This window comes from Acromyrmex echinatior, chromosome 9 (assembly GCF_024713525.1).
Source record: "Acromyrmex echinatior isolate Ae372 chromosome 9, ASM2471352v2, whole genome shotgun sequence".
Lineage (NCBI taxonomy): Eukaryota > Metazoa > Arthropoda > Insecta > Hymenoptera > Formicidae > Acromyrmex > Acromyrmex echinatior.
Genome location: NC_141860.1, coordinates 10,007,912 through 10,032,340, shown reverse-complemented (window position 1 = coordinate 10,032,340; position 24,429 = coordinate 10,007,912). Strand labels below are relative to the sequence as shown.

At 37.5% G+C, this 24,429-nt stretch overlaps 1 protein-coding gene across 3 annotated transcripts; it reads left to right on the top strand.

Annotated features, from left to right (window-relative positions):
- Nucleotides 1-294: 294 nt before the first annotated feature.
- Nucleotides 295-24,429, top strand: Gprk1 (G protein-coupled receptor kinase 1). 3 transcript variants are annotated; one of them, XM_011068224.2, is made up of 15 exons: nucleotides 295-1,408; nucleotides 18,551-18,627; nucleotides 19,507-19,580; nucleotides 19,699-19,800; nucleotides 19,978-20,052; nucleotides 20,143-20,204; nucleotides 20,291-20,342; nucleotides 20,441-20,632; nucleotides 20,739-21,046; nucleotides 21,140-21,314; nucleotides 21,958-22,347; nucleotides 22,444-22,498; nucleotides 22,579-22,727; nucleotides 22,877-22,969; nucleotides 23,310-24,429. In XM_011068224.2, the coding sequence occupies exons 1-15, from the start codon at nucleotides 1,296-1,298 to the stop codon at nucleotides 23,466-23,468; spliced, it is 2,076 nt and encodes a 691-aa protein (XP_011066526.1). In that variant the 5' UTR covers nucleotides 295-1,295; the 3' UTR covers nucleotides 23,469-24,429. The 3 variants fall into 3 exon arrangements, with proteins under 3 accessions (XP_011066526.1, XP_087265916.1, XP_087265917.1); XM_087409790.1 differs by lacking the exon at nucleotides 18,551-18,627 and having other exon boundaries at nucleotides 296-1,408; XM_087409791.1 differs by lacking the exons at nucleotides 295-1,408; nucleotides 19,507-19,580 and having other exon boundaries at nucleotides 18,570-18,627.

The window sequence follows — 24,429 nt, the reverse complement described above, 5'->3', positions numbered from 1 at the left end:
CAAACGTTCTCCCTACAATAAATAATAGGATTTCAATCTTCCAGAAACAGTGTATTTAATTTTTGATAGATTGAAATATGTTGAATAATTCTTATTTCTTATTTCTTTCATTATACCATATACAGTTGGCATTAATTGAGCAATTATAAAAAATAAAAAATTACAGAAAAACTGTTTTATCAGCAATCACGAATTTAGCAAAGACACGAACCTCTTGACTGCTCCAATAGTAAGTAGGATTACAGGGAATTATTTTATCGACAATAATTCGCGTCTACTCCACAAGAGAGCGCTGAGGCAATTAGGACGCGAGCAAACAGTACATTTACGTAGTGCGATTCGTCGCGAGCAGTTGTGAAGTTGTGTTTGATGTTAGTACTGTCGTCGTCTTGTCAGTGCATTCATTGTATCCATTTTTAAAGTGAAATTTTCGTGCGTCTCCTCAACGAGAAGATTGAATGGGCGGGATATAACTTCGACAACTTGGAGCCACTTGGACGTCAGTCGCGACGAAGAGAACGGTATCGCGACTGCCCGTGTAAAATGTTGCCTAGCGCGATTGACAGCAAGTCAGCTTCGTCGCAGCGCGTAATCCAGTACGTGCGAGAGGCGACACTGTGAAACGAGAGGAGAAGGAGGAGGAGGCGGAAGAATATAACGCGGCGCATCCACCAAGAGAAAAGAAGACAAGGACGGAGTGGAATCTTGACGTTGACGAGAGGGTGGAGAGCGCGACGGGAAGAGAAAGAGAGAGAGTGAGGAGGGGGAAAGGGAGTGAGAGAGAAAGAGAGCATTGTCCTCCGCGAGGAGAGCATCGTGTTGTCCTTGCCACGACACTAACCTCAGTCGGTGCTGCGCGTTCAGCCGTGTTACGATCCGTCGTTCGTCGATCCCTGACGTCCGTCCATCCGTCTCGGATCTGTCAATTAAAGAGAACCGCGCGAGAGTGACCTGAAAGAGGCGTTATCGTTGATTCGATCGCGGGATGCCATCCCCGCCGACGCCGTCGTCGTCGCTCTCGTCGTCACCATCGTCGTCATCGTCGTCGGCGTTACGCTAAAAATATGCGGCAGTGAGAAACGGACGGCGGAGGCACCGCCTGTGGCAGAGCGTAGCGGTTGGCTCTCGGCTGCGTGTCCGGTGGTGCCGGACGACGGCCAGAAGGAGCGAGGGGGAGGGGAGGAGGAGGAGGAGGAAGAGGAGGAAGAAGAGGACGCAGGCAAGAACCCCCATTCGGCAACGATCAAGGGGGTGATCATCGTGCGACAATCCACCGAAAGGGAGCACCAAGGAAAATGGCGGACCTCGAGGCGGTGCTGGCCGATGTCAGCTACCTGATGGCTATGGAGAAGAGCAAGTGCACGCCGGCCGCCCGTGCCAGCAAGAAAATCGTTCTGCCGGATCCTAGGTACGCACTCCTCATCGCTACGTGATTTCCGTGTGGCGTTGCGTGCGGTTCGATACGAAGGAGGAGAAAGAGAAGGAGGAGGAGGAGGAGGAGGAGGCGGACGGCTCGGCGGTGGTCCGTCCATCCGTCCATCCGTCCGTCCGCACATCCGCCGGAGGACCTCTCCCCGTTTCCTGCCCCTCCCTTCTTCTTCCGCCTCTTTTTCTTCCCTGCTCTTCCTCCACTGTCGCCGACACGACGTCGTCGTCTCCCTTCACCGGGAGCCCGCGTAAAAACTCCGCGGGACCGCCAAGAATAAATAATGTTTACAAACAAAACCACTGTTGACCAGTCGCCGAGGGCTCGACACTACGCGTGTGCCTCGTTTACAGCTGGCTCTCAGCCGGCGTCGAATTTTCGATCTCCAATGTCTAGAATTCATTTCTGCTCATTTCTACGTAATGTAGTTTCATTTTAATCTTTCTCTCTTTTTCTAGTTTGAAGAATTAGAAAAAGATTAAAAGTAAGTTGGATCGAGGTTGAAGTTAATCTATATTGGTAGAAGGCATTACAATCGAGATTAAAATTGAACTGCATTGGTAGAAATGGGCATAAGAATTAGAAAAAGATGAAGTTGAACTCGAATCTCACTTAATCTGTATTGACAGAAACGAGCATTAATAATTCGCGAGTTTCGCGATCCATCCGAAAGATCATATGGATTCACGCGATCTTAGCAAAGACAAGTTCACATGGGATGATCGATCCCTCCTGCATTTTAGAAATGATTAAATCATCCACCCCGTGACATTTTGACGTTTAAAGTTCCTTCGAGAAGGTAGAGTAACCGGTAATCTACTTTCTGATTCCTCACGCGATGATATTGACATCCCGTATCAATTTATGTGCACAAATATGTAACCCACGTACGATATACTCGTTAAACTTTTGATTTACCTTTGAAAGATTTAATACCTAGGATAGAATAAATTTCATTCCCTCTCTTCCGTCCTTCGCTATCTCTGTTTCTCTCGAAAACCTTCTCGCCGATCGGTACTTTGCATCGATTATAACTTGCCAATGTTTACACTATTCGCGTTATTTTCGGTCGGCAAACCACGGATGTTAACCGTAGCTCTCGGCCTCATGAAAATAAGTCGATTCGGTAGAGCGAACTTCGTTTTTGCTGGCGACATGCCAAAGATCTGTGAAGTTAGCATGACACTCTAATAATGTAAAAAAAAGTGACAGTAGCACTTTTCATAGTTGCAGTTTTCTTATAAAAATATGCCATTTTTTTCTACTAAAAAAATCATAATTAGCACACCTTCAATTATTAGATATATCTTCAATTTTGGTTTTTAGTGTAAAACATGTGAACAATTTTTAGTATAAAATTTGTGAAACTTTTTTTATTTTTATAAGGAAGTGTAAAATTATGAAAAATGTGTGTACTGTAATTTTTTTATATTAATAGAATGTCGTGTTAACCTCAGATTCTTTTTAAACATGATATGTGAAGTTAGCACGACATTCTATTAATATAAAAAAAATAATGACAGTTTCAGTAGCTCTCTCTCTCTCTCTCTCTCTCTCTCTCTCTCTCTCTCTCTCTCTCTTCATAGTTCTATAGTTTCTTAATAAAAATAAAAAAAGAATAATTTTTTATACTAAAAAACCAAAAACGAAAATATGGCGTGCTAATTTCGCAAATCTAGCACGATATTTTCTTCTCGAAAGTACAAAAAAAAACGGTAAATATTGCTATTTTTGACGGCAGTTCCCGTCACTAATTACCAATTTTTATACACTCTGAGTACAGAAAACGATCGGAGAAAAAAATGGAGCTAGCACTTCAAATTGTCAAATGTTATTTTTTTAAATCAACCGAACTATTTCTAAAATCTATCAGGAACTATATAGAACTATTAAGGGTACAAATAGAAGTTGCATTGAAACTTGTGGTGCAAAAAGATGAGGTGCCAACTTTACACGTGCCACACCAAGCGAACATTTCACGCGGTCGAAAGCGACGAATAAGGGAAAACATTACGTGTTCGAGGGTCACGAAGGGTGCTGTCAGCAAAAGTCAGAAACTTTTACAAGTAATCGTCGTTCGGAAGCACGTGTTTTCTCCCTATTTTATTTCTCTTTTATAACCGGAAAATGTATATGTCAAAATTAAAATTGTAGAGACTGATAAAAATTTTACAAATCGCAAAATTGAAAGACGCTCGAGAACCCCTACACGAACAATTTTACTGAAGTATTAAAAAATTTAGTTAGATCTGAAAAATAATTTTGATGGACATCAAAATAATTATATTGAATCATTAAAATAATTATGTTGGATCGTTAAAATAATTATGTAAGAGGTTCAAGCATGACGACAATGCTACAAAAAAAATGTTGACATTCTGGAGCAATCAATTTGAGCGTCCTTAAGTAATTATCTTGATGATAAAATTCTGTTTAGATCTATATCTAGATAAATACTGGTCTATTTGTATCTAGCTAATTGCTAGATACTTCAGCAAAATCGTTCTTTTTGTATAGACAATAGATCTGGAAATATACTCAATAAACTGGCTTTTCATAAATAATAAACCATCGGAACGTTCCGATCATACACATTCATTTCTCTTGCTCTTGATTAAAACCTTAAGTTTATAGCCTAATAAAGTCCGAAATGTATATTTTTAAGGACACTTCTTAACATACAATTCAAATTGTTACTAATTCGCTTTTGAAAAATTGTTTTCAGTCCTTCGCATCCGTTTGATTTATCTCTGGATTGACGTAAAATCGAGCGCATCGGCGATACGTTTGACGGCCAAACTCCTTCGTAGTGCTTAGGATCTATTCATTTACGTAATTAATTTTATGGCTCAGCTGTGCTTCACGCTCGCGAAGAGCTAATAGAATCAGTAGGTCGCGTGTCACGAAGTGTCCTTGCGCAAATACACACCGGACACATCCTATTAATACATCCTATCCCGTGCATCCATACTCTTTACATCAACGGCAAATTGTATATAATTCATTTTTATTATTTTCGACCTTCGTTACGACCTTATAAAAAAAAGAAATGATCGATTCCGATTAGCGAGGAAATCGCTCTGTTTATCTTCCGAAATTATCTTCCGTGACGCGATAGTTTTGTCAGTCATTCTCTCACATAATCAGAGAACTTGGCACACCGAACTTGGTGCGTGAATGAATGGACCACGTTGAATATCGGATTACATAGCTGTGTCTGTTAAGGGAGTCTTAAAATCCATCTTGAAATATTTCGATTCTCCCGTCGTGTCGTTTTGAACGACGTATCTCTCGCCTTTACACAAACGGAGGTTTGCCGTCGGCGAAGAGTAGCTCCGGGTATCGATTGTTTGACGCGGTATCTCTCTCGCGAAAGTTCGCTAAACTGTATTCAGCCAGCAGCAAAGTTCGCGAAGCGTGGTCGATTCATGAGCAATTCCTTCAAAGCCGTCGACGCATGGAACGGCGGTAACAATGATTCTATGTAATTAATCGCGTGTAACACACTAAAAAATATAGACGTAGATTTATATGATGTGTATGTAATGCTCACCGTGTTAATATTAACACCAACACACTGAGAGACTCATTTAATTAAATTTAATCAATTTACTATAATATATTTAATATATAAATTCACATAGAAATTATTTAAGAAATTATCTAAGATCCAGCTTCGACTGTTGTAGGTATTTTGAACTCTTATTTGCAGTGAATCAATTTATTTCTTGTTTGAGTATGGATAAACAAAATCCTTGCTTGATACAATAAAATAATTTAGTTGAAGCAAAACATTTGGTTATTGTAACATTTTAACAAGTTTATCAGATGTCAATATTTATCTGAAACAAGTAAAATACTACAATATATAACCGAATGTTCTGTGCTTTAACTGAATTATTTTATTGCATCAACCAAGGATTTATTTGCCCATAGCCAAACAAGAAATTAATTGATTCAATTAAATAGATTTTTTAGTGCATGGGATGGTTCATAGTTTGTTTTTATCTCAAGACTGTCTTAAATAATGTTTTAAAATGCTAATACGGCCCTCTGATTAGTTCGTGACGTCTTTAGATTGTACTTAAGATGATCAAGGAAGGTTCTTAAATGTAATAACCGAGTATAAATATCGGTCAATGGTGTAGATTTAACACCGGAGGTTTTAAACAAGAAGGAGAGAATGGACGCGCCCAAGGTGTGGTTAAAACCCCTGATGTTTGCATTAACGCCATCGAAGGTGTGGATTTAAAACCCTTGGTGTTAAATCCACATCATGGAAGTGTACATTCTTCTGAATGTTCCCTAGGTACTATTTTATTCATGTTTAATATTCGAACAAAAGGATAAAATGATACCTGCGTGGTAAGAATCAACTCGGATGAGAATCAACATACCTTAATATTATTTTTTTAAACAATGATGATTTTAATTCTTTGATGATGTTGATGTAAACATTAGTTTTAAATTTATATCTTGATATATGTTTTAAATTCACCCTTTGATGTGTTGATACATATACTAGGAATTTTAAATCCATACCTTGATGGTATTAATACTAACACCAACACAGTAATAATTATAATATAGATATCGCATTAAATCTACATTTATATTTTTTAGAGTGTATTTTCGAATACATCTTCAAACGTACTGCGATGCTCTTGCAATTTATGTGTTGCGCCACGATCAAAAGATTGTATGGGTCGTTTGAGTCGGATTTATTTTTGCGTTTACGCGAAAGTCGGGTCGACTTTGATTGCTGGTATAAGTGAGATAACTTTTGTACGACAGGATAATGGGAAATTCTCTCAGTGCTAACGAGTTTACGTCACGTAATATTGTGTGCGGCTTAAGTTTCAAAGAAAAATTGACAATAAAACCCATACTTTTTTATTAGATTAAACTCGCAGCTCCAAGATAATTAAGAATTGCGCGGTTTATCACATCACTTACTATCGTCTCTCTTTAAAACGCTATAATAGAGGTCAGAGCTTAGTTGAGGGATACGCAATATCGATCCCGTTTTCTACGTTTTGGCTCGATTAATCATCTTGGTCATTCTATCCCATGACCATTAAATTTGGATTAACCAGTGAGGTCCATTACCGTTTCCATAGAACCTCCCTCGCGTTTGCATCCAGAGCTCCGCGTAAACCGTCACGTCGTAATAACTAAGTCGTAACGTCGCGCTTTATGGATCGTGTCGCGAATGTACCTACTCATAAATACGATCCAGAAGCGACCGGGATTCCTCTCGAATACTCCGCGAGGAATCACGCGCGTGGGGAATATATACGCCTCCGATTCTCTGATCAGCCTTCGATTATTACGGCTGGATCGGATCCCCGATACATCTCCAATAGGTTCCAATAGGTATATTCTAAAAAATGTCAGAGTGCGCGAGTTGTTTTTAGCTCATTATTTTTGCACCGCCTTTGTAACTTAGTGAACAGCAGATTTCTATTATTCGTCATGAAGTTTATCGCGCCATTGAGAAAGACTGGAGACTCGAACGGGGGCGTTGACGTTCGTCTGCGGACGTGCGTAAATCACGCGGTTGTTTCGACGATCATCGACATGATAAAATTTCGATCCGCAACACGTCAACGTTATTAACATTATCGGGATAGATATGATGATATGTGCGGCACGCGGCGGTAGGCTCGTCCGACGGTGAGTTTGAGCGACCGAATGGGGACACCCGGTGTGTGTGCCGACGGTCTTTTTTTCTCAAATAAACTATAACCAGGTCATATGCTTAGCTTACGTAGCGTAGTAATCGCTGAGAGAAGCTTAGTCGACTAATATTAGACTAAAATTAACTCCAACTAAAAGCGTTGACACTGGTCGAGTATACTCGACTTGTCACACCGACCCAGTCGACCGTACGTCGACTGTAAATCCGGTATAAGTCAACGTTAACGCTGTCATCGACGACGTCGCAGAGCCTCTCCCTCTCGTTCAGCGCTGGCTAATTAAAAGAGGAAAAAAAAAATCCCGCGGCGACGTTGAGATTATTCATGACAGCATTAATGCGCAAGCGGTATCGCGTATAGCTGTATAACCCTCGCTGCTTCATGAGGCGCTTAAGTTAAAAATGCGTGAACGCGCATCTGGAGACACCGGGATAACCATGCCCTTCGAGTGCATTTCGCGAAGGTGCTCTTGCGAACCACCTGCAGAGGGATCGTGTACTCGCGCATCGCGTAAAATAAGATTCCTAAAGGGGAGAAAATTCCCGAGCCCGGGAAAAATCGAGAGGAAACTCAGTAAATTATGAATCGCGTTCATAAATCGCGTAAAAGCAGAAAAATATGCAGTTTACGCCGATATTTCACCGTGCACGCGTCTGTTTGAATGCATAAAATTATGACTTCGAAACAGTGTTTAAACAAGCAGATTTAATGAAATGCAAGTTAACAAAAAGATAAATAAGCACGGAAATAATGATTTTACTGAAGTATCTAAAACTGTAGCTTATAGATGCAGAAAATAATTTTATTGGACTGTCTATCTACATAATTACGTAGCAATCTTATGATGAGCAATATATTGCAAAATATTGCAAAAAGTTTTGATATTCCAGCAACCGATTTTTTTGTTTACATAATTATTTTGATGGTTCCACAGAATTATTTTTAGATGTATATATCTAGTTAAAATTGTAAGATATTTTAGCAAAAATGTCTTTTCCATCCTCAAGACATCTCAGTAAAATTTTTAGTTTTATGGTTATATTTTCTACTAGCTATTATAGTTAAATTTACATTAGTTATATCCTTATGAGATGAAGGAAATAGATAGAAGAATAGTGATGAACTTTAAAGGGTTGTCTGTATATACAGTGGAGGTAGTAAGCCGTAAGAAATCGACCAATCACAGTCAAATGTGAGGAAAATAATCGACTATGATTGATCAATTTCTCACAGTTTACGGCTTATTGTAGACGTCCCTTAAAATTTCTCGCTATCTCAGCAATACCTTTTATTGTCCTTTCTAGAACAAGATTTAATAAAAAACTACATCTTCTCTCTAGAACTATATCTTTTCCTTTTCCAGAACAAGATTTTAAAGAAATCAAAGGAAACGTGGCGCTCTGTAGCTACGTATTCCATTTACCTGCTTAAAGGTTTAACGGAGAGTTTCGTGCAAAAAGAAAAAAAATTTTTTCTTGAAAAATTTTTTCTATGGATATATTATCTGTCAAGTTTGCAAGAGGATGGCCGGTCACAGCCTTTCCATAGCCTTTAACTTTCTTACGAGCTCATTCTCTCAACGCTTTTACGTTCGACATTTCACAGAGACTGATACATCTCGGGAACACCGAGGGACACTTCGCGTTCGTGCGTACCGTACATCCTTGAACTATAAAGTATAATGCGGTATCGTATGATACGGCACGTATCACCGTTATACCGGTCTAATATAGTAGAAGCTCGGAACAACTCAATTTTCGACTTTGATTAACTGCCGTCTTTGCTCCCGCGTGAAATACATATAGGCGATCGCGTCAATACAGCTCGGTATTCGATATCCTACAGCGCGATTCTGCGTACGCTAGGTGGAGCAATCGTGATAAATTTCCTGATGTATGTTTACAGAAAAAAAAATATACGCAGCTCGAAGATACCGAGATTACGTATTACTGTGCAAATGTAAACTTTGTTTTCTCCGTATTTCTTTTTTCTCTGTCCTTTTTTTTCTCTCCTTCTCCCTTATTTGTGATGAGAAACGTCGCGATTTTCACAAGCGATCGAGCGTTTTGCTGTAGTAATTAATTCTTAAAATAATCAAAATGACAATATGAGAATGTTGTAAGAAGGTACGAATGCGAAACGAAGTAGTCTTATTGTTTCGGTACGCAAATAGTTAAATTATCGTTAGTGTTGACTCGGCAAAGTTTGCTTTCTGTTTTCTCTCTCTCTCTCTGTCTCTCTCTCTCTTTCTCTTCCATTTTTGTTTGTTGTCTCTTCTTCTGTTCGTATCGTCGATGTACTGACGTTTCTCTCTTTCTCTCTTTAAATTCTTCTAAATTCGCAAAACGGCTTTCTATAAATCCCCGGATTATTACGACGAGGCGAACCATAAGCGTATTAGTTCAGAGGGATTTATCAATCTATCGCCACATTAATCCTCCATTGGCTCCCACAACAAATTCCTTTTTCCTACCACATATGTTCCAGTTCAATTTTATATATATATATATATATATATATATATATATATATATATTCCGTAAATAAAGTTTTATCCGTTGGAGTGTGGTTCTCTTGTTGAAAGGATTCAAGCGCGACGATATTGGCGTTATCCATCAGTGTCGTCGAACGGGATCGGTTAATCGTTGATTGGCTCAGGTGGAATCGATAAAATACTGGGCCACTCGCTCTTCTCTTGGTATTCAGAACGGATAACTGCTATCCGGTTTTCACGCGCGGAAGGGAATAATTCCGGGCAGACATGAGGAAAAAGAAGCTGCAGCCCTCTCTCGGAAGGACATATATCGGAGAAGCTGCGGTCCCGGATGTAATTAAAGGTAGCAATCAACGAGCCGGGCAAACGCGTCTCCTCTAGTCTCGTGTCGTAATAAAAACGTCTCGATTGTAAAAACGGCTTTTAGAAGTAAATAAACGAGACCATCTCGCGAGAGTCCTGAGCCTTATTGTAAACTTTCGTGGCGACTCTCGCTATAAATCAAGTAATTATGTCTGAGCGACATACGTGTTTTAATGTAATGGATAACTCCTCTTGGATGCTCGAAGAAGTTTTTTCAACTCTTACAGTGGTATTTTCGAATTTCATGTATACTTCTCGTTTCCTGTCTCATAACTTTTAGATACGCTGAAATATGTAACTTTGTAAATAAAAACATTTTTAGTACGAAAGTCTGTGACATAGTCAGCATTTTATTTATGTAGCATAAAACTGAAGGAAACTTCGAACTCATTAAAGCAAATTATAATATTTGATTATCAGCATCAAAGATGCTTATTAACATCAATATTACTAAATTGTTTGGCAATTTAATTTATGACATTATTACTTTAATTTAAAATTGTGTTTAATTTAAAATTATGTTTAAAGATAATTTCAACACACAAGAATTGTTGTGAAAACTAGAATATGTATATAAATTCATATTGAAATATTATTTAAGCATTAAGAGATCTTAGACTGATAAGGCCTTTTCGTTATTTATTGTATAATACTTGAATACGGGAAACAAAAAGTAAATATCAAGTTTAATATTATATATAAGCGAATAAATGTATTCAGAAATCGAATGTATTCTCTCTGCGAGGATTGACGAGTCTCGCACTATCATGAAATGCCATTTTTGACAGCTACACAATTGCGTATCTTTTCACATGCCGCGCTTACATTCGCGTATAACTGTCGCCGTAAATAATAGGATACCCCGTCCGGCGCTATATGCATTAATTATCGCCTTTTATCGGCAACGCAGCTGCCTGAATGGCAACCGCAAAACTACCCTATTCACGTTGGAAAAAAGGAGATTGCCATCAAATTGAGGAGAAAGGTGGGGAATAGCATGGGAGATTGAAGCTCGAGAAAGACTCCGTAAGAGCCGCCGGGGTGGTGAATCCGCTTTTCCACCAGGCTTTAAAAGGATACTCGAGAACGTTCACTCGAGCACTCGTTCGTTAATCCGGAGCCTCTTTTACGGACAAAGTGTAATTTTCCCGTCTCGTCAAATTGCTTGCAGAATACGACGATAGTAGAGTCGACGGAAACGGATAGTAGCGGTCCACTGATGAAAATACCGGAGTCTAAGCACAAGTATCCCTCTCCTCCTCCCCTCCCTCTCTCCCTCTCTCTCTCTCTCTTTTTCTCTTGTGAGCTCGTTTGTTTACGCAGTTTTAACTACGTTCACGATTGGCCTAAGAAGCAATTTTGAGAATGATTAATATATACCGACGGGCTTTCACGCCCGACTGCAACCAGATCGCGTTATGCAAGTCGAGGATAAATGACGTTTTGTCAAATCGAGTTGGCGTTTGTTGGCTTCGGAGAGCATCCTGTCTGTCTTCGTACCACATCAAGAGTGATTTCTTTCTCGGTATAATAAATGGACCTCTCGTTCTGGAAATGCGTCGTGCGCTGTTTAAAATATGATGTAGTTGAGCGTTAAAGATCTCAGTCTCTGAGCGCGTAAAAAGGTCAAATGTTGCTTCCTTAATTTATGTTGCATAACGCGAGTCGATCAGTTCGCAGGTTAGTACTTTCTCGAGTTCGCAATTTTGATCATAAATTTTGACGATATTAATAATATTTATGGTCAGTCGAATTCAGGAGAAAACTTTGAATTTGATTTTTTATTGCAACGGAGCAAGAAAAAGTTATAACAAAAGATAAAAGTGTACAAATGTTTAAGTATTAATTATAATTACTGAAATAATACGTTGTCTCTGGAACGACGCAAATATCGGCAATAACAAAAAAAATTTGTAGCCGAAGAAAGCTCCGAATTCGATTTTTTATTGCAGCAAAGCAGCAATTACGGATTTAGCAGAAGAGAGACCGGTTAGGACGATGAAAATGTACAAATGTTTATGTATTAATTATAATTACTGAAACAGCACTGACAAGGTCATTATGACGGTACATTTCATTTTGGTTTTTTCTCATAAATAAAATTAAAGAAGGAAACGTCAACAGAATACACGGATATTTCTCTCATAATTGACAATGCCGATAATTAATTTTATTCACGTTGCTGCGGAAAAAAATGGATTCTTCTGATTGATGTAAAAACACTCATCCAAAGGAATGAGCACACGAACATTTGTGCGTCTTGGATGTATACTTTATAAAAATAAGTAAACGGTCGCGTTGCAGCTTGGCTTTATGGCAGCTTGCTTAGCCAGCTCGAGCGGGCAATCCCGTTTCAATAAACTTCTTCTGCCTCCAGCAACGTTTACAGTGACGCACTGTGCTGGAGAGGTTTCGGTTTGATTTTTGAGGCGTGAGCAGAAATATGCCAGCTAGCGCGGTTTATGCGGTTTTGGCGCAGCGATTTCGACACAAGCCAAAAGCTAACGATCGGTTGGCCGGTAACGGTATGACTACCGTTCAAAATCAAATTACGTGCGGCTAATTGAGCGGGATGCCGGCCGTAGTTACGAAAATCCTCCAATTTTCGTAACGCCATTATTGGGGTGTCGACAGTGTCGGTTAGGATAATGAGATCTCGGTATGTATTATGGAATTATTCGGAATGGAACAATTCCAATCGGAATTGTTCAATTAGTCTCTTGTGGAAAAAAAAAAAAATAATTGAATTAATAAGATTTATTTGGAATTAAGTAAATTTTGGTGAAAATATTATAGTTTTCTAAATGAAAGTTTATAATAATTACAAGTTAATGCTACATTAACAAATAATTAAATTAAAGTGAACGATAATTCATGCAGGTAGATGTAAATCGCAGTTACTATACTGAAAATGGCATGATTCTATAGGTTTTTTGTTTGCACATTCCGAAACAAGTTGATTTCGATTGCACATCTTTAATTAAAAAGTTATTAATAATTAAAGTGTGTGTTTCGAGGAAAAACATTCGATTCAGGTAGACAGGAATATGATATACTTTTTAACTAAAGGTATGCAAACGAAGAATCGATTAGTTTCGTAATATGCAAATAAAAACCTATCGATTCATATTATTTTAAGTGTAGTAACTGCGATTTAAATCTATCTATCCGAGTCCACCGTTCACGAAACTTTAATTGTTAATAGCATTAATTAAAGATGTGCAAACGAAAAATCGACCTATTTCGAAATGTGCACACGAAAATCTATGGATTGAGACTAGTTACATCTAATTTGCTCGATTGGAGGCCTAGTGTGAAATTAGCCCTTCCCCCCCCCCTCTCCTCCCTTTCAAATTGTTTTTAATAACTTTTTTACCAGAAGTGTGCAACTAAAAATGCGAAATGTGAATACACGTGTAAACAATGTGCAAGCGAATGAGTTATAGAAAGTTAAATTTTTTAGAAGTTAGGGAGCCAACTTTACACAGATAAAAATTACTGCTTGAGTTTTAATAACGTACAAAGTTTTGCACTCATCCAATAACCATTTCTAATTATTATAATCAAATCTTCTGGTACACAAATAGAACATTTAGATACAATATCAGTTAGAATAAATAGTTAGTGCATATATATGTAATAATAATATCCAAGTATCTAGTTTATGACTATATCTATATATCTAGTTATGATTAAGGGAAGGACATAGTTAGATTAACATGATACTTAAAGGAATATGGTAGAATTAAACAGAATTTCTGATTATTATTTAATCTAATTATTAATTAATCTAAGATTTCAACTGCGTGAGAAAGTTTTGTTATTTCTATTTAAATTCATGCAATCAAATGTCTGATTATCGTAATCGAAATATATGTAACAAAATTTGTCAGATTATTTTAATCAAAAGTATGAGTCGTTCATATTTTATTAAACAATCTGATTATTATATTTTTAGGCTAACGTTTTTCAGATTAATTCAACCAATTTTGTAAATATAAGTTTCTATTACGTTTTCTAGGAAAAATGGAATAATTCCGATTGAAATCCACTGGAAACAATTCCATAATATGTGCCCTGCCTTTATAATCGTGCGATTGCCAAGAAACGCTCGACTAAAATGATGAAGTCGATAGATGAATTCTATGAATCCGTCGAGTTTGATTTGACATTTATAAGACGTCGTGGTTATTGCGATTTTCAGTGGAAGAATTTCACATAAGACTTGTTTTGAGATACTTTCTCAGATTCCATATTTCGTAGAGGATTGTACTCAATTCTATCTAGTTTTCTATTGAATAGTTTAAAGCTAAAACTTTTAGTTGATTTCTGTAAAATACATGAATACAATGAACAGATCAAAGCTCTCAAGTTTTAAGTTTTGTACGGAACTTTATGCTAAGTGTTTTACTTGACGTGAATTTGAGTTAAAATTCGAAAAGACATAAAAGACGAGTCAACCTAAACTCGAACAATTATTTTAAACTTTTTTTAAACATTTTGACATTTTGGCAGGAGTGCCACTTAGTTAACAATAAGAAAATTTCTATTGTTTCTATTTTTACATGTATATTTTTTTCTTGCAATTGCTTCGAGCAATTTGAATTAGTTTAGATTTCGCGTTCGGACAGATTTACGTAACTGCCGCTCTTGTGTCTTTTTTCATAATCCTGTAACATTGTGCTCGATTTGGATTTCATCGCGTCGATCGAGCACAGATCAAACGAGTAAAAATTTGCCCGTTTCTGGATGTACGCGATGTCTGGTGGCACTCCAACAAATCGCTGAAAACACGGATTTATTTTGGTCGGTTGCAAAGCTCATTCATCCCCGCTTGATATTCGGTGCTCCGAATCTACCGTGGATTAATCTCCCCTTCGTTTCTCTTCTATCAGAAATTAACTCTAATCAAATTTTACGTCTAACTGCGCCTTTTATCCCTGAGCTCCGTCACTTAATTGTCGTGTTTACGCCATTCTACCTTTATAAGAGCAGTATAATGGAGACACTTTTAAAATGCCAAGGACCCAGATGTTTCATGTTTATTCACATTCCTCTTTTCTTTTTATAGCTCCAATTAGTTACAGGAAATGAAACTTCAACACTCTCTCAAGACACTTGAAACATCTTTATTCCTTCGCATATAAAATCGAATAAAATGATCTTAAATATAACACATTCAAAAAGAAACACACGTGGGTGGTTTTTTTTTTGAAGTTGATAAGATTCTTGATAAGATTCTTTGAAGTCTTGTCCTTGTGCAAGCTTCTTCATTCGTCTCCCTCACAACACTTCTTTTGTCAGATTCGTCGTACTTCCAATAATGAACTGTATATTGGGACGCGAAATTGGCAGCGTCGATATTAAATCCCGCCAGATTTATGGCAGCATCTCACGAAGAAAAAAACTATCGCCCTTCGACGGAAGTTCGTTGGCCAATATACTTCGTTTTTACCGCGAACAAAAGATTGGAGAAATTAAAACTTCATCCGTTCTCCAATTGATCATTATGGTATAACTAAAGCGGATGATTACACGTCTCATCTGTAAATGTTCCAAAGTTTCTCGAGTTGCTACTTCGGTTATTTCCGTAATAACACAATCAATCGCAATATTAATTTAGCGGTGAATAATCGCGCGATTATAGAGATTACAGAATCGAACAAGTGATAATAAAAATGATAAAACGCTTTTACGTCAGCACGAAATAAAAGTTGACGTGCTGTGACGAGAAGCGCGTTCGAGAATAAATTTTAATATTTGTTTTATAAGTAGCTGCTCTACATAATAACTCCTCACAACTTTCAAAACTCTGTCTTTTTTTTTTTTTAGTATTGTGCGATCATGGAATTAAAAATCCATGCCGCTGGTTGATTAGTTTGACGACTTTGAGTGTATATATTGTATATAATTTAGCGCTCTCAGTTCTCTGAAAATCAGTTCTCTTGGGATCTCTATGGTGACCAGCCTCCTCTCTCTATTGCGTAAATAAGAAATTCATGGTAGGTGGAACGTCGCGAACTCAATTATCTGTTCGCCAAGTTAGAAAGGCGTAGGGAAAAGTAAAGCCGAATGGAGAAGCGAAAAATCGATATCCACAGAAGATCGAATGAATAACGACGGTACAAATGCGATTAATTATTGATAATAAAACCGACCGTAAAAATTCCCAATTCTTGTAGTGTGTGAATCTACGTAAGGCATTTCTATTATTTCTGATGGCAAAGTAATTTCGGTAGTTATTCGATCGTCAGACATTGTTAGGAGGAAATAAATTAGACAAATGTTTCTTATGGATTTATAAAATGCTTGCTTAGTGTAATCAATAATATTAAATTAATTCTTAATTTGAAAATGAGATATTACGTTCCCTTTTTTGATGTAACATCTATTTTTCAAAACCGATTAATAATTGATGCGTAATTCATACACACAAAGACGAAATGTATAAAATATTCAAAAATTATTATAAGATTTCCTTCGATAACCGAAAATATTATTTATTTTGTATAAAAGAAGAAAATATTATATCCAATAACATATAATAACGTTAAATCTAATAATGCCTAATGTTGTTAAAAATAAAAATGAAATATTTAATTTTCCTACACTTTTTCGTAAAATAAAATAACCTGAAATAATCGCAATTTACTTTATATTTCCTAATGTAGATCGTGCATGAAAAATAATCCGTCGCAAGAAATATCGTCGTATAAGACGCACATCTCGAAAAATGTGTTTCTTCATGAACGCACCCTTCGATGTTATCTCTTCAAGAGTCATCGATTACGTTTTTGTTATCGCAAGTACGTTTGTTCGCTCTTTCTAGCCTAACCTACTTTTTCAATCATTTGGTCATTCTCAAATTAGTTTGACTGAAATAGCTGCTACTAAGTAACTGAGTTGCGTTACACTGAGAGAAAAATTTTTGATATTTGTAATTATAATTACATATTACAACTGTGATTATTATTACTTTAAATTAGCATCTAACAATAACTATTTATAGTAATACCGAAATTATCATAAAAATGATAATTACTACAATTTATGAAATTGCAATCATTTTTGTAATAATAATGATTATAATTATAGTCATTTTCAGTTGCTAACTAAATGTATTTGACATAACTATACATAATTATTATTACTTACATTATATTATAACAGTAATAATCATAATGATAGTAACATGTAATTACAAATACAAATTTTTCTCAGTGCGTGGATGCATCCCATCGAATTGAAACAATTAACCGTAATGCTGCATGATGATGGGCAGTTTATGATGCTCAATTTGTGACTCGATATACTGTGATTGAATCTGTATTCCGATTCTGTAACTCTTAATGATAGTTTTGAAATCATTATATTATTGTAGATATTATACACGATAAGAAACCTACGCGACGATAACATAACGAACTATTTGTTAAAAGCAGAATCGGGATACTGCAAGCGTTCTTTTTTTTCATCAGAATCATTTATAAGCACTCATGCTTATGACAGCCGGATTAAAACTTTAGAATTAAATTAATGTTTTGAATCCTCGTCAATCGAACGATTGGTAAAGATTGTCGAACTCGTAACGTACGATTTTTGCTGAATCGGTTTCTAAAAGACGCTGCCCGGAGGACAAGAATCTTCATCTCATTGGATGCTTTCCAACAAACACAGTGTGATAATAATCATACATATCATTTTTGTTTATCATTAGACAAGGATATAATAATTCACTGTATTACACTGTGTTATCTCTGTGTCTCTATTGCTGGAAAGCACCGATTATCAATCGCTCACATTGAAAAGTTACTGCAGTATATAAATCTTACACGTCATACATTATGGTATCTCCTTGATTAATGTAATATTTATAACGGTTTCAGTTATAACATTTCAAAAAAAGTATCCGAGATAATAAGAAAGCACGCGCGATTTTAATTATTTATTGGCTCTGTGGTGTGCGGAATGAACTCTCTTGTACTTTAAACGCCCACGTGCTCTTGCGTGACAATGATGTGCACCGCAGATCATTTGGATAATTGAAGAGGAAATAGGTGCGCGTTGTATTTTGTCAAATTGGCCATTATCTTCTCGGTATCTGTGGAGGTAGCTTTGTCATTCGAGCGCGACCCTCCGCGCTCTTCATGCTCGTGCCGGATCGAACTGTATCGATGACAGGACGAGTTATAACGGCAGTAATTCCGCCGTTTTCCATATTGATCAATCTCGTGATGTAGGCGCAGCGACGGTGACGGGAATCGGGATTTCGAGTCACCGAGCACGTTAATATATTCCCCGCGAAATGCGCCGAGTACATTTTCGATAGATTTACGTCGACGACGACGACGCTTGATGGAATAACTGATCGGGTTTGCCGACTCCCGGCTCGGAATCTCTCCGGAAATTTCAGGGATCTCCGGGTCCCCTCGGGTTTTCAAATGGAAATATCTTTACGCGACATATTCGCTTGTATTTTCTCTTCTGCGCTTTTATCGGTCTCTCGGAAAGGACGTCATCGCACGATAAACCATTGCTGATGAGAAAAATCGATCCTTTCTGTTTCAGTGTTCGGAGCGTCATGCACAGATATCTGGAGAAGAATAATGAAGTAAACTTCGACAAAATATTTAATCAAATGTTAGGTGAGTAAGCTATCGCTTCGATAGTCCGCCCTTCGTTCACCACTCTCTCGTCCCTCCGTTCTTTGACGAGATCAAAGACAAAGGGAGAGGCTTAGATTTAGTTCGTAAAATTGCCCAATAAATTCGCCCAACTCATCCAATCTAATTGCGCAGCGAGGAGAACCTTCTCTCAACGTTTGCATTTTTATCTCTCTGTTCTGTAGTACAATCCAATTATATATAGACTTCAGATATCGGCATTACCTCTCCCTCTCTTTCATTCTCTCTCTTTCTCTCTCTCTCTCTCTCTCTCTCTCTCTCTCTCTCTCTCTCTCTCGTTCTCTTCATTCAACACAATCATACGAAATACGTGCGTGTATTATTTATGTAGATAAACACAGTCGCGGTTTGTCGATTAATTCTTGCAACTTGTTTCGCGTCGTGAATTTCGGAGATTTTCAACATAACGCGACAACGTAAATATTCATCCATGCAAAAAAATTTCACCGAAGCCAATCCTCCAATGTAATCGACAGTCTCGTTTATGAATTGCTAATTACGTATTCTATTGTTCGTAAAGCGTTATTCAATTTCAAGCACCAATTAAATTATTATCTTCCAAATTAATCATCAATAATATGATCGAATAATATACATTCGATTCCCTGTCACAAAACGAAATGTGCCATTTGATCACCGGCTTGAGATGACCTGGAAAAACCTGATCCCTTTGGCGGGACCGCGCCAATTTACACGGATGATTCGTTTCTCTGTCACACCAGTTATATTATTATTTTTTTTTTCCGCAAAAGTAGTGAAACGCGGCATTAAATGTAGCGAGAGCTGTGATAATTTACTGAAAGTTCGCCGATGTCAAGCAAACTCCACATGTACTTCCAGGTTACCTTTTATTCAAAGACTTCTGCGAGACTGTAGCGGAGGAACCGATTCCGCAACTTAGGTTTTACGAAGAGGTTCGTGTTTTTTAGCCCGCATACACTACATATATATAGTTAAATTCCAGTAGCGTCGCATATATATCACACACTGCTGGCCCGATTGCATAAAGGAATATTTATTTGTGCATTGTAGATCAAGGCATACGAGAAGCTCGAATGTCCGGAAGAAAGGAGAAAACTTGCCCGTGAAATCTACGACAATTACATTATGAAAGAATTACTGTCGCATTCTCATGTAAGTATATATATATATATATATATATATATATATATATATATATATAGATGCAACATCGCGAATTCTATTTTGTTTCGTAATAATAACTGGAGAAGACTTTTTTCTTTCCATTTCTCCTTTATATGTATATATATTATTTTTTAATGAATGGCGACGCGTCTATCTTTTTTGCAGGAATATTCGCAAGAAGCGGTAGCTCACGTGCACAAATATCTTATGAAAAATGAAGTCCCAGTTGACTTATTTGAGGTAGGTCATTGTCTTGTGACTTTATCTACGCAATTGCATGTACCTAATCGATATTATTCGTGACTAATGAAATTTCTTCTATTTTTGTAGCCGTACATTGAGGAAATATTTAATCATTTGCGAGGGGAACCGTTTCAGAAATTTTTGGAAAGGTACAAATGATATTCTGACAGTTTTTTTACGAATAAACTTGTATGACATAATTTGTGATTAAAAGAAAAATTGTATATGTTTCTAGCGATAAGTACACCCGTTTCTGCCAATGGAAAAACTTAGAATTGAATATCCAGGTACAGATAAATCAATATTTATTTCATTTTGTTCTCCCTTTTTCAAGAATGGAATTTTCAAGATTAAATTATCACGCGCTTTATAACGGAAATTGCAGCTGACGATGAACGACTTCAGCGTGCATCGAATAATAGGCAGAGGCGGCTTCGGCGAGGTGTATGGTTGCCGGAAAGCGGACACTGGCAAGATGTATGCCATGAAATGTCTAGATAAAAAACGTATTAAAATGAAGCAAGGTGAAACTCTGGCTCTCAACGAGAGGACGATGCTTTCGATAGTCAGCACAGGAGTAAGAGACTTGTTTTTTTTTTCCTCTTTTGTCAAAAACAATGCCTTCAAATTTAAATCACGATGACGCTAGTCAGATGTGACATAAAAAAGTATTGTCATCGCAGATGGACTGCCCATTCATAGTGTGCATGACGTATGCATTTCACACCGTTGACAAGCTGTGCTTCATATTGGATTTGATGAACGGTGGCGATCTGCATTATCATCTAAACCAACGCGGAATCTTTACCGAGCCGGAAGTGAAATTCTACGCTGCGGAAATGCTCCTCGGCCTGGAACACATGCATAGCAGGTACATCGTTTACCGTGATCTGAAGCCCGCGAATATATTACTGGACGAGCATGGTCACATTAGGATATCGGATCTGGGATTGGCAGTCGATTTCTTAAAGAAAAGGCCGCACTCAAGCGTGTATGTATATATAGCTGAAATTCGATCGAATTTTTCCACGTGTAATGCAATGCTCTGAATATATAACTATACTATTCATTCATGCTGTAACAGCGGCACGCATGGATACATGGCGCCGGAGGTGATTGCGAAGAACACCCCATACGATTCGAGTGCAGATTGGTTTTCCTTCGGTTGCGTAATATTCAAACTCTTGATGGGACGTAGTCCGTTCAGGCACCTAAACACCAAGGACAAACACGAGATAGACCGTATGACGCTGAATATGGTATGTTGCTTTTAACATTTCTGATCGTCCACTGCATTATATATATATTGGATGATGATGATGATGATATTTCAAAAGTGAAAATTTATATAAATCTTTTTGTCGAGCTAAATTACATTTTTTAATATGTACTACTGCTATTTGTGTTGAATAGAATAGATCTGTAAAATATTCCAGACTTTTTCTGGTGAATTAATAGACAACTATAAATCAGTTAACTTCGTTTTTTTTCTTTGGAAAAGTAAGGTATAAATTGCATTTTAATTATTCTTTATTAATGGAAAGATATATATATATATATATATTAGGTGTTGGAATTAATTCGTAGCGTTTTACAAGTGATGGGAAGTACTTTCATTAATGTATTTTTTAATGCTCATGTGAAATAAATAACATTCTTTCATTAAAAAACGCTACGAATTAATTCCAACACCTAATATATATATATATATATATATATGTATATATAAAATTTTATATTTGATTTATTTTGATATATAATTTAGCGTAAAAAAGTTATACGGCTTTTGACATCACAATCCAATGTGAATGTAGTAAGCGATCAGAAGATTCAAGACAATTTCCTAGAGATTTCTCGAGGAACTTACACACATGAAGATTTAATCTAATTTTTTTAATCAAGCAAAACGTCTCCAGCCTTGGAATACCGGAGACGTTGTCGCCGGAGATGCAGTCGCTGTTAGAAGGTTTACTACAACGGGAGGTCAGCAAAAGACTCGGCTGCCGTGGTAACGGCGCGAACGAGATAAAGGCGCACCCGTTTTTTAATGGTATCGATTGGCAACAGGTGTATCTGTTAAAATACACTCCGCCGTTAATACCGCCACGCGGCGAGGTCAACGCCGCGGATGCCTTCGACATCGGCTCTTTCGATGAGGAAGACACAAAAGGAATCAAGCTGACAGAAGCGGATCAAGAACTGTACAAAAACTTTTCTACAGTCATCTCCGAAAGATGGCAGGCTGAAGTGGCCGAGACTGTGTTCGAGACAATCAATAACGAAGCGGACAAGGTAAGAGATAAATATTTTATCTAATTGCCTATAATAACTTCATGATTATCGAGTCTTTACTAATATAAAGATTTTGCTTTGTCTCGTCCTCTATAGATGGAAAATAAAAAGAAGGCGAAACAAAAACAGCGGTTTGATACAGATGAGAAGGGTAGGTATATCGCGTATCACATCGATATTCTAGAATCTAAATGGAATTGTGATTCTTACATTAACCATTTGTACTTGCAGGTTCGGATTGTATATTACATGGTTATATAAAAAAATTAGGAGGTCCATTCGCGAGTGCATGGCAGACGCGCTACGCAAAACTATATCCAAATCGGTTAGAGTTACACCCGGAATCAGCAACTAAGCCTGAGCTCGTATTTCTTGATCAAGTAAGTACATCATGTACCAGAGAAAAATATTGAAGGGGATAAGAAATCAAATTATGATTTTCAAAATATAATTAGTATTATATCTCATACTTGACATGCAATACATTTAAAAAAAAAAAGAGTAATTATGCGATGTAAAATATCTTTAGGTCGAGGAAGTGGGAGCGGATCTGCAACTGGTAAAGGGGGAACAATGCATCGTAATGCGTACAAAGGATGCAAAGATCGTACTTACAAATGCCGTAAGTGAATCTTTCATTGTCCCTAGATAATACTTTGTGATAAAGTGCAGCAATTAGAGCTCAAACAAATGACTTTAACTGCATAATCTAACTATTCAAACAATTTAAAGTAGAAATGTTCGCGTTTGAATTTCGGATAATTTGTATAATTCGAATGGTGTTAATATATAAAGACATTAATCAGATCTTAGCCTAGAACCTCGAAAGATCCGAGAGATTTAAGATTATTCTCTAGGAAGTTTGAACTATCTATTGAATGATCGTTCGAATTATCTGATCATTGAAAAGTTAGAATATTAAGTTTCGAACATCACTAATAATAATAATTGATTCACCATAGGACGAGATAAGCTTGAAAGAATGGGCGCTCTCGTTGAGATCGGCACATAAATGCTCAATGGAGATGCTCGGAAATATGGCGAGAAAAGCAGGCAAGATTTACGGGACTGAGCGGGACGCAGTGATCCCGGCGACGCAGCGGTCGACAAACGGCAACTAGCCCCTTGTCGTCATGTGCGATGTTGCACCGTCATACTCCAGTCCCACTGCCCCGCAGCAGCGACAGCAGCAACAACTTTTTTTATACTAAACCGATGATGGGGAAAGCAGCGATGAATAGAAAAAAAGGATTTAAGGAGAGAGCGAGGAAATGGCAATAGATAATGCCACTTCCTTCTGGAAGCTCGCTCTGAATTTTAACGTTACGACGTTAAAAAAAAAGCGGCTAAATCCCTCTTTTCGGCACACCTCGATCAAACGGAACGTCCCAAAGAAAATTTCGTTATACGGCGGATAGCGCTGCGCTGTGTATTATAGATACTTTAGCCAAGTAGTGTCGTATCGTGCGTACGTTCTCCCAGGGCCATGAGGATAATGCGCGCGCGCCCATACATACACACAATACATTTACACAAACGTACACTTATACATGAAATAATACGTACACATACGCAAGTAATTGCGGCTCCTTCTGGTCACTGACGCGGGCGCGTAGGCATCTCGTTATATTTGTACATTAGTTATATGTGCAATATGTGACGTAGCGACTAGGACCGACCGAGCGACGAACAAAAATTGATGATTGACAGATAACACACGGGAATACATGAAACACATCCGGTAGTGTATTATTATGACCTAGTACTCTCTACACGATCCCGTATTCTTATTATTTTCTACGCGTTTCGTCATACCGCTCGTTTACTTAATTTATTTACTAATGTAGAGAGAGAGAGAGAGAGAGAGAAAGAGAGAAAGATCAGTTTTATATTATCCTTACGAAGCAAAAGTGACCCATTATTTATTGTGTTGTTAAGTGCGAGAGAATGAGAGAAAAAAAATAAGAAAACTTTGTTTGTATATTAACCAAAAGTGAATCGAATACCGAATGCATGCAACATATGTACGCTCGAGTGGATATACGCGAGTCCGCTCCGGCAATAAAATATGCGATGAACGTA

Excerpts from the sequence above, each read along its gene's own strand:
- Gprk1 (XM_011068224.2), top strand. The coding sequence starts at position 1,296 with ATGGCGGACCTCGAGGCGGTGCTGGCCGATGTCAGCTACCTGATGGCT. Across the intron at positions 22,499-22,578 it reads GTTTGATACAGATGAGAAGG|GTTCGGATTGTATATTACAT; the intron begins GTAGGTATATCG and ends TTGTACTTGCAG. Across the intron at positions 22,728-22,876 it reads AGCTCGTATTTCTTGATCAA|GTCGAGGAAGTGGGAGCGGA; the intron begins GTAAGTACATCA and ends AAATATCTTTAG.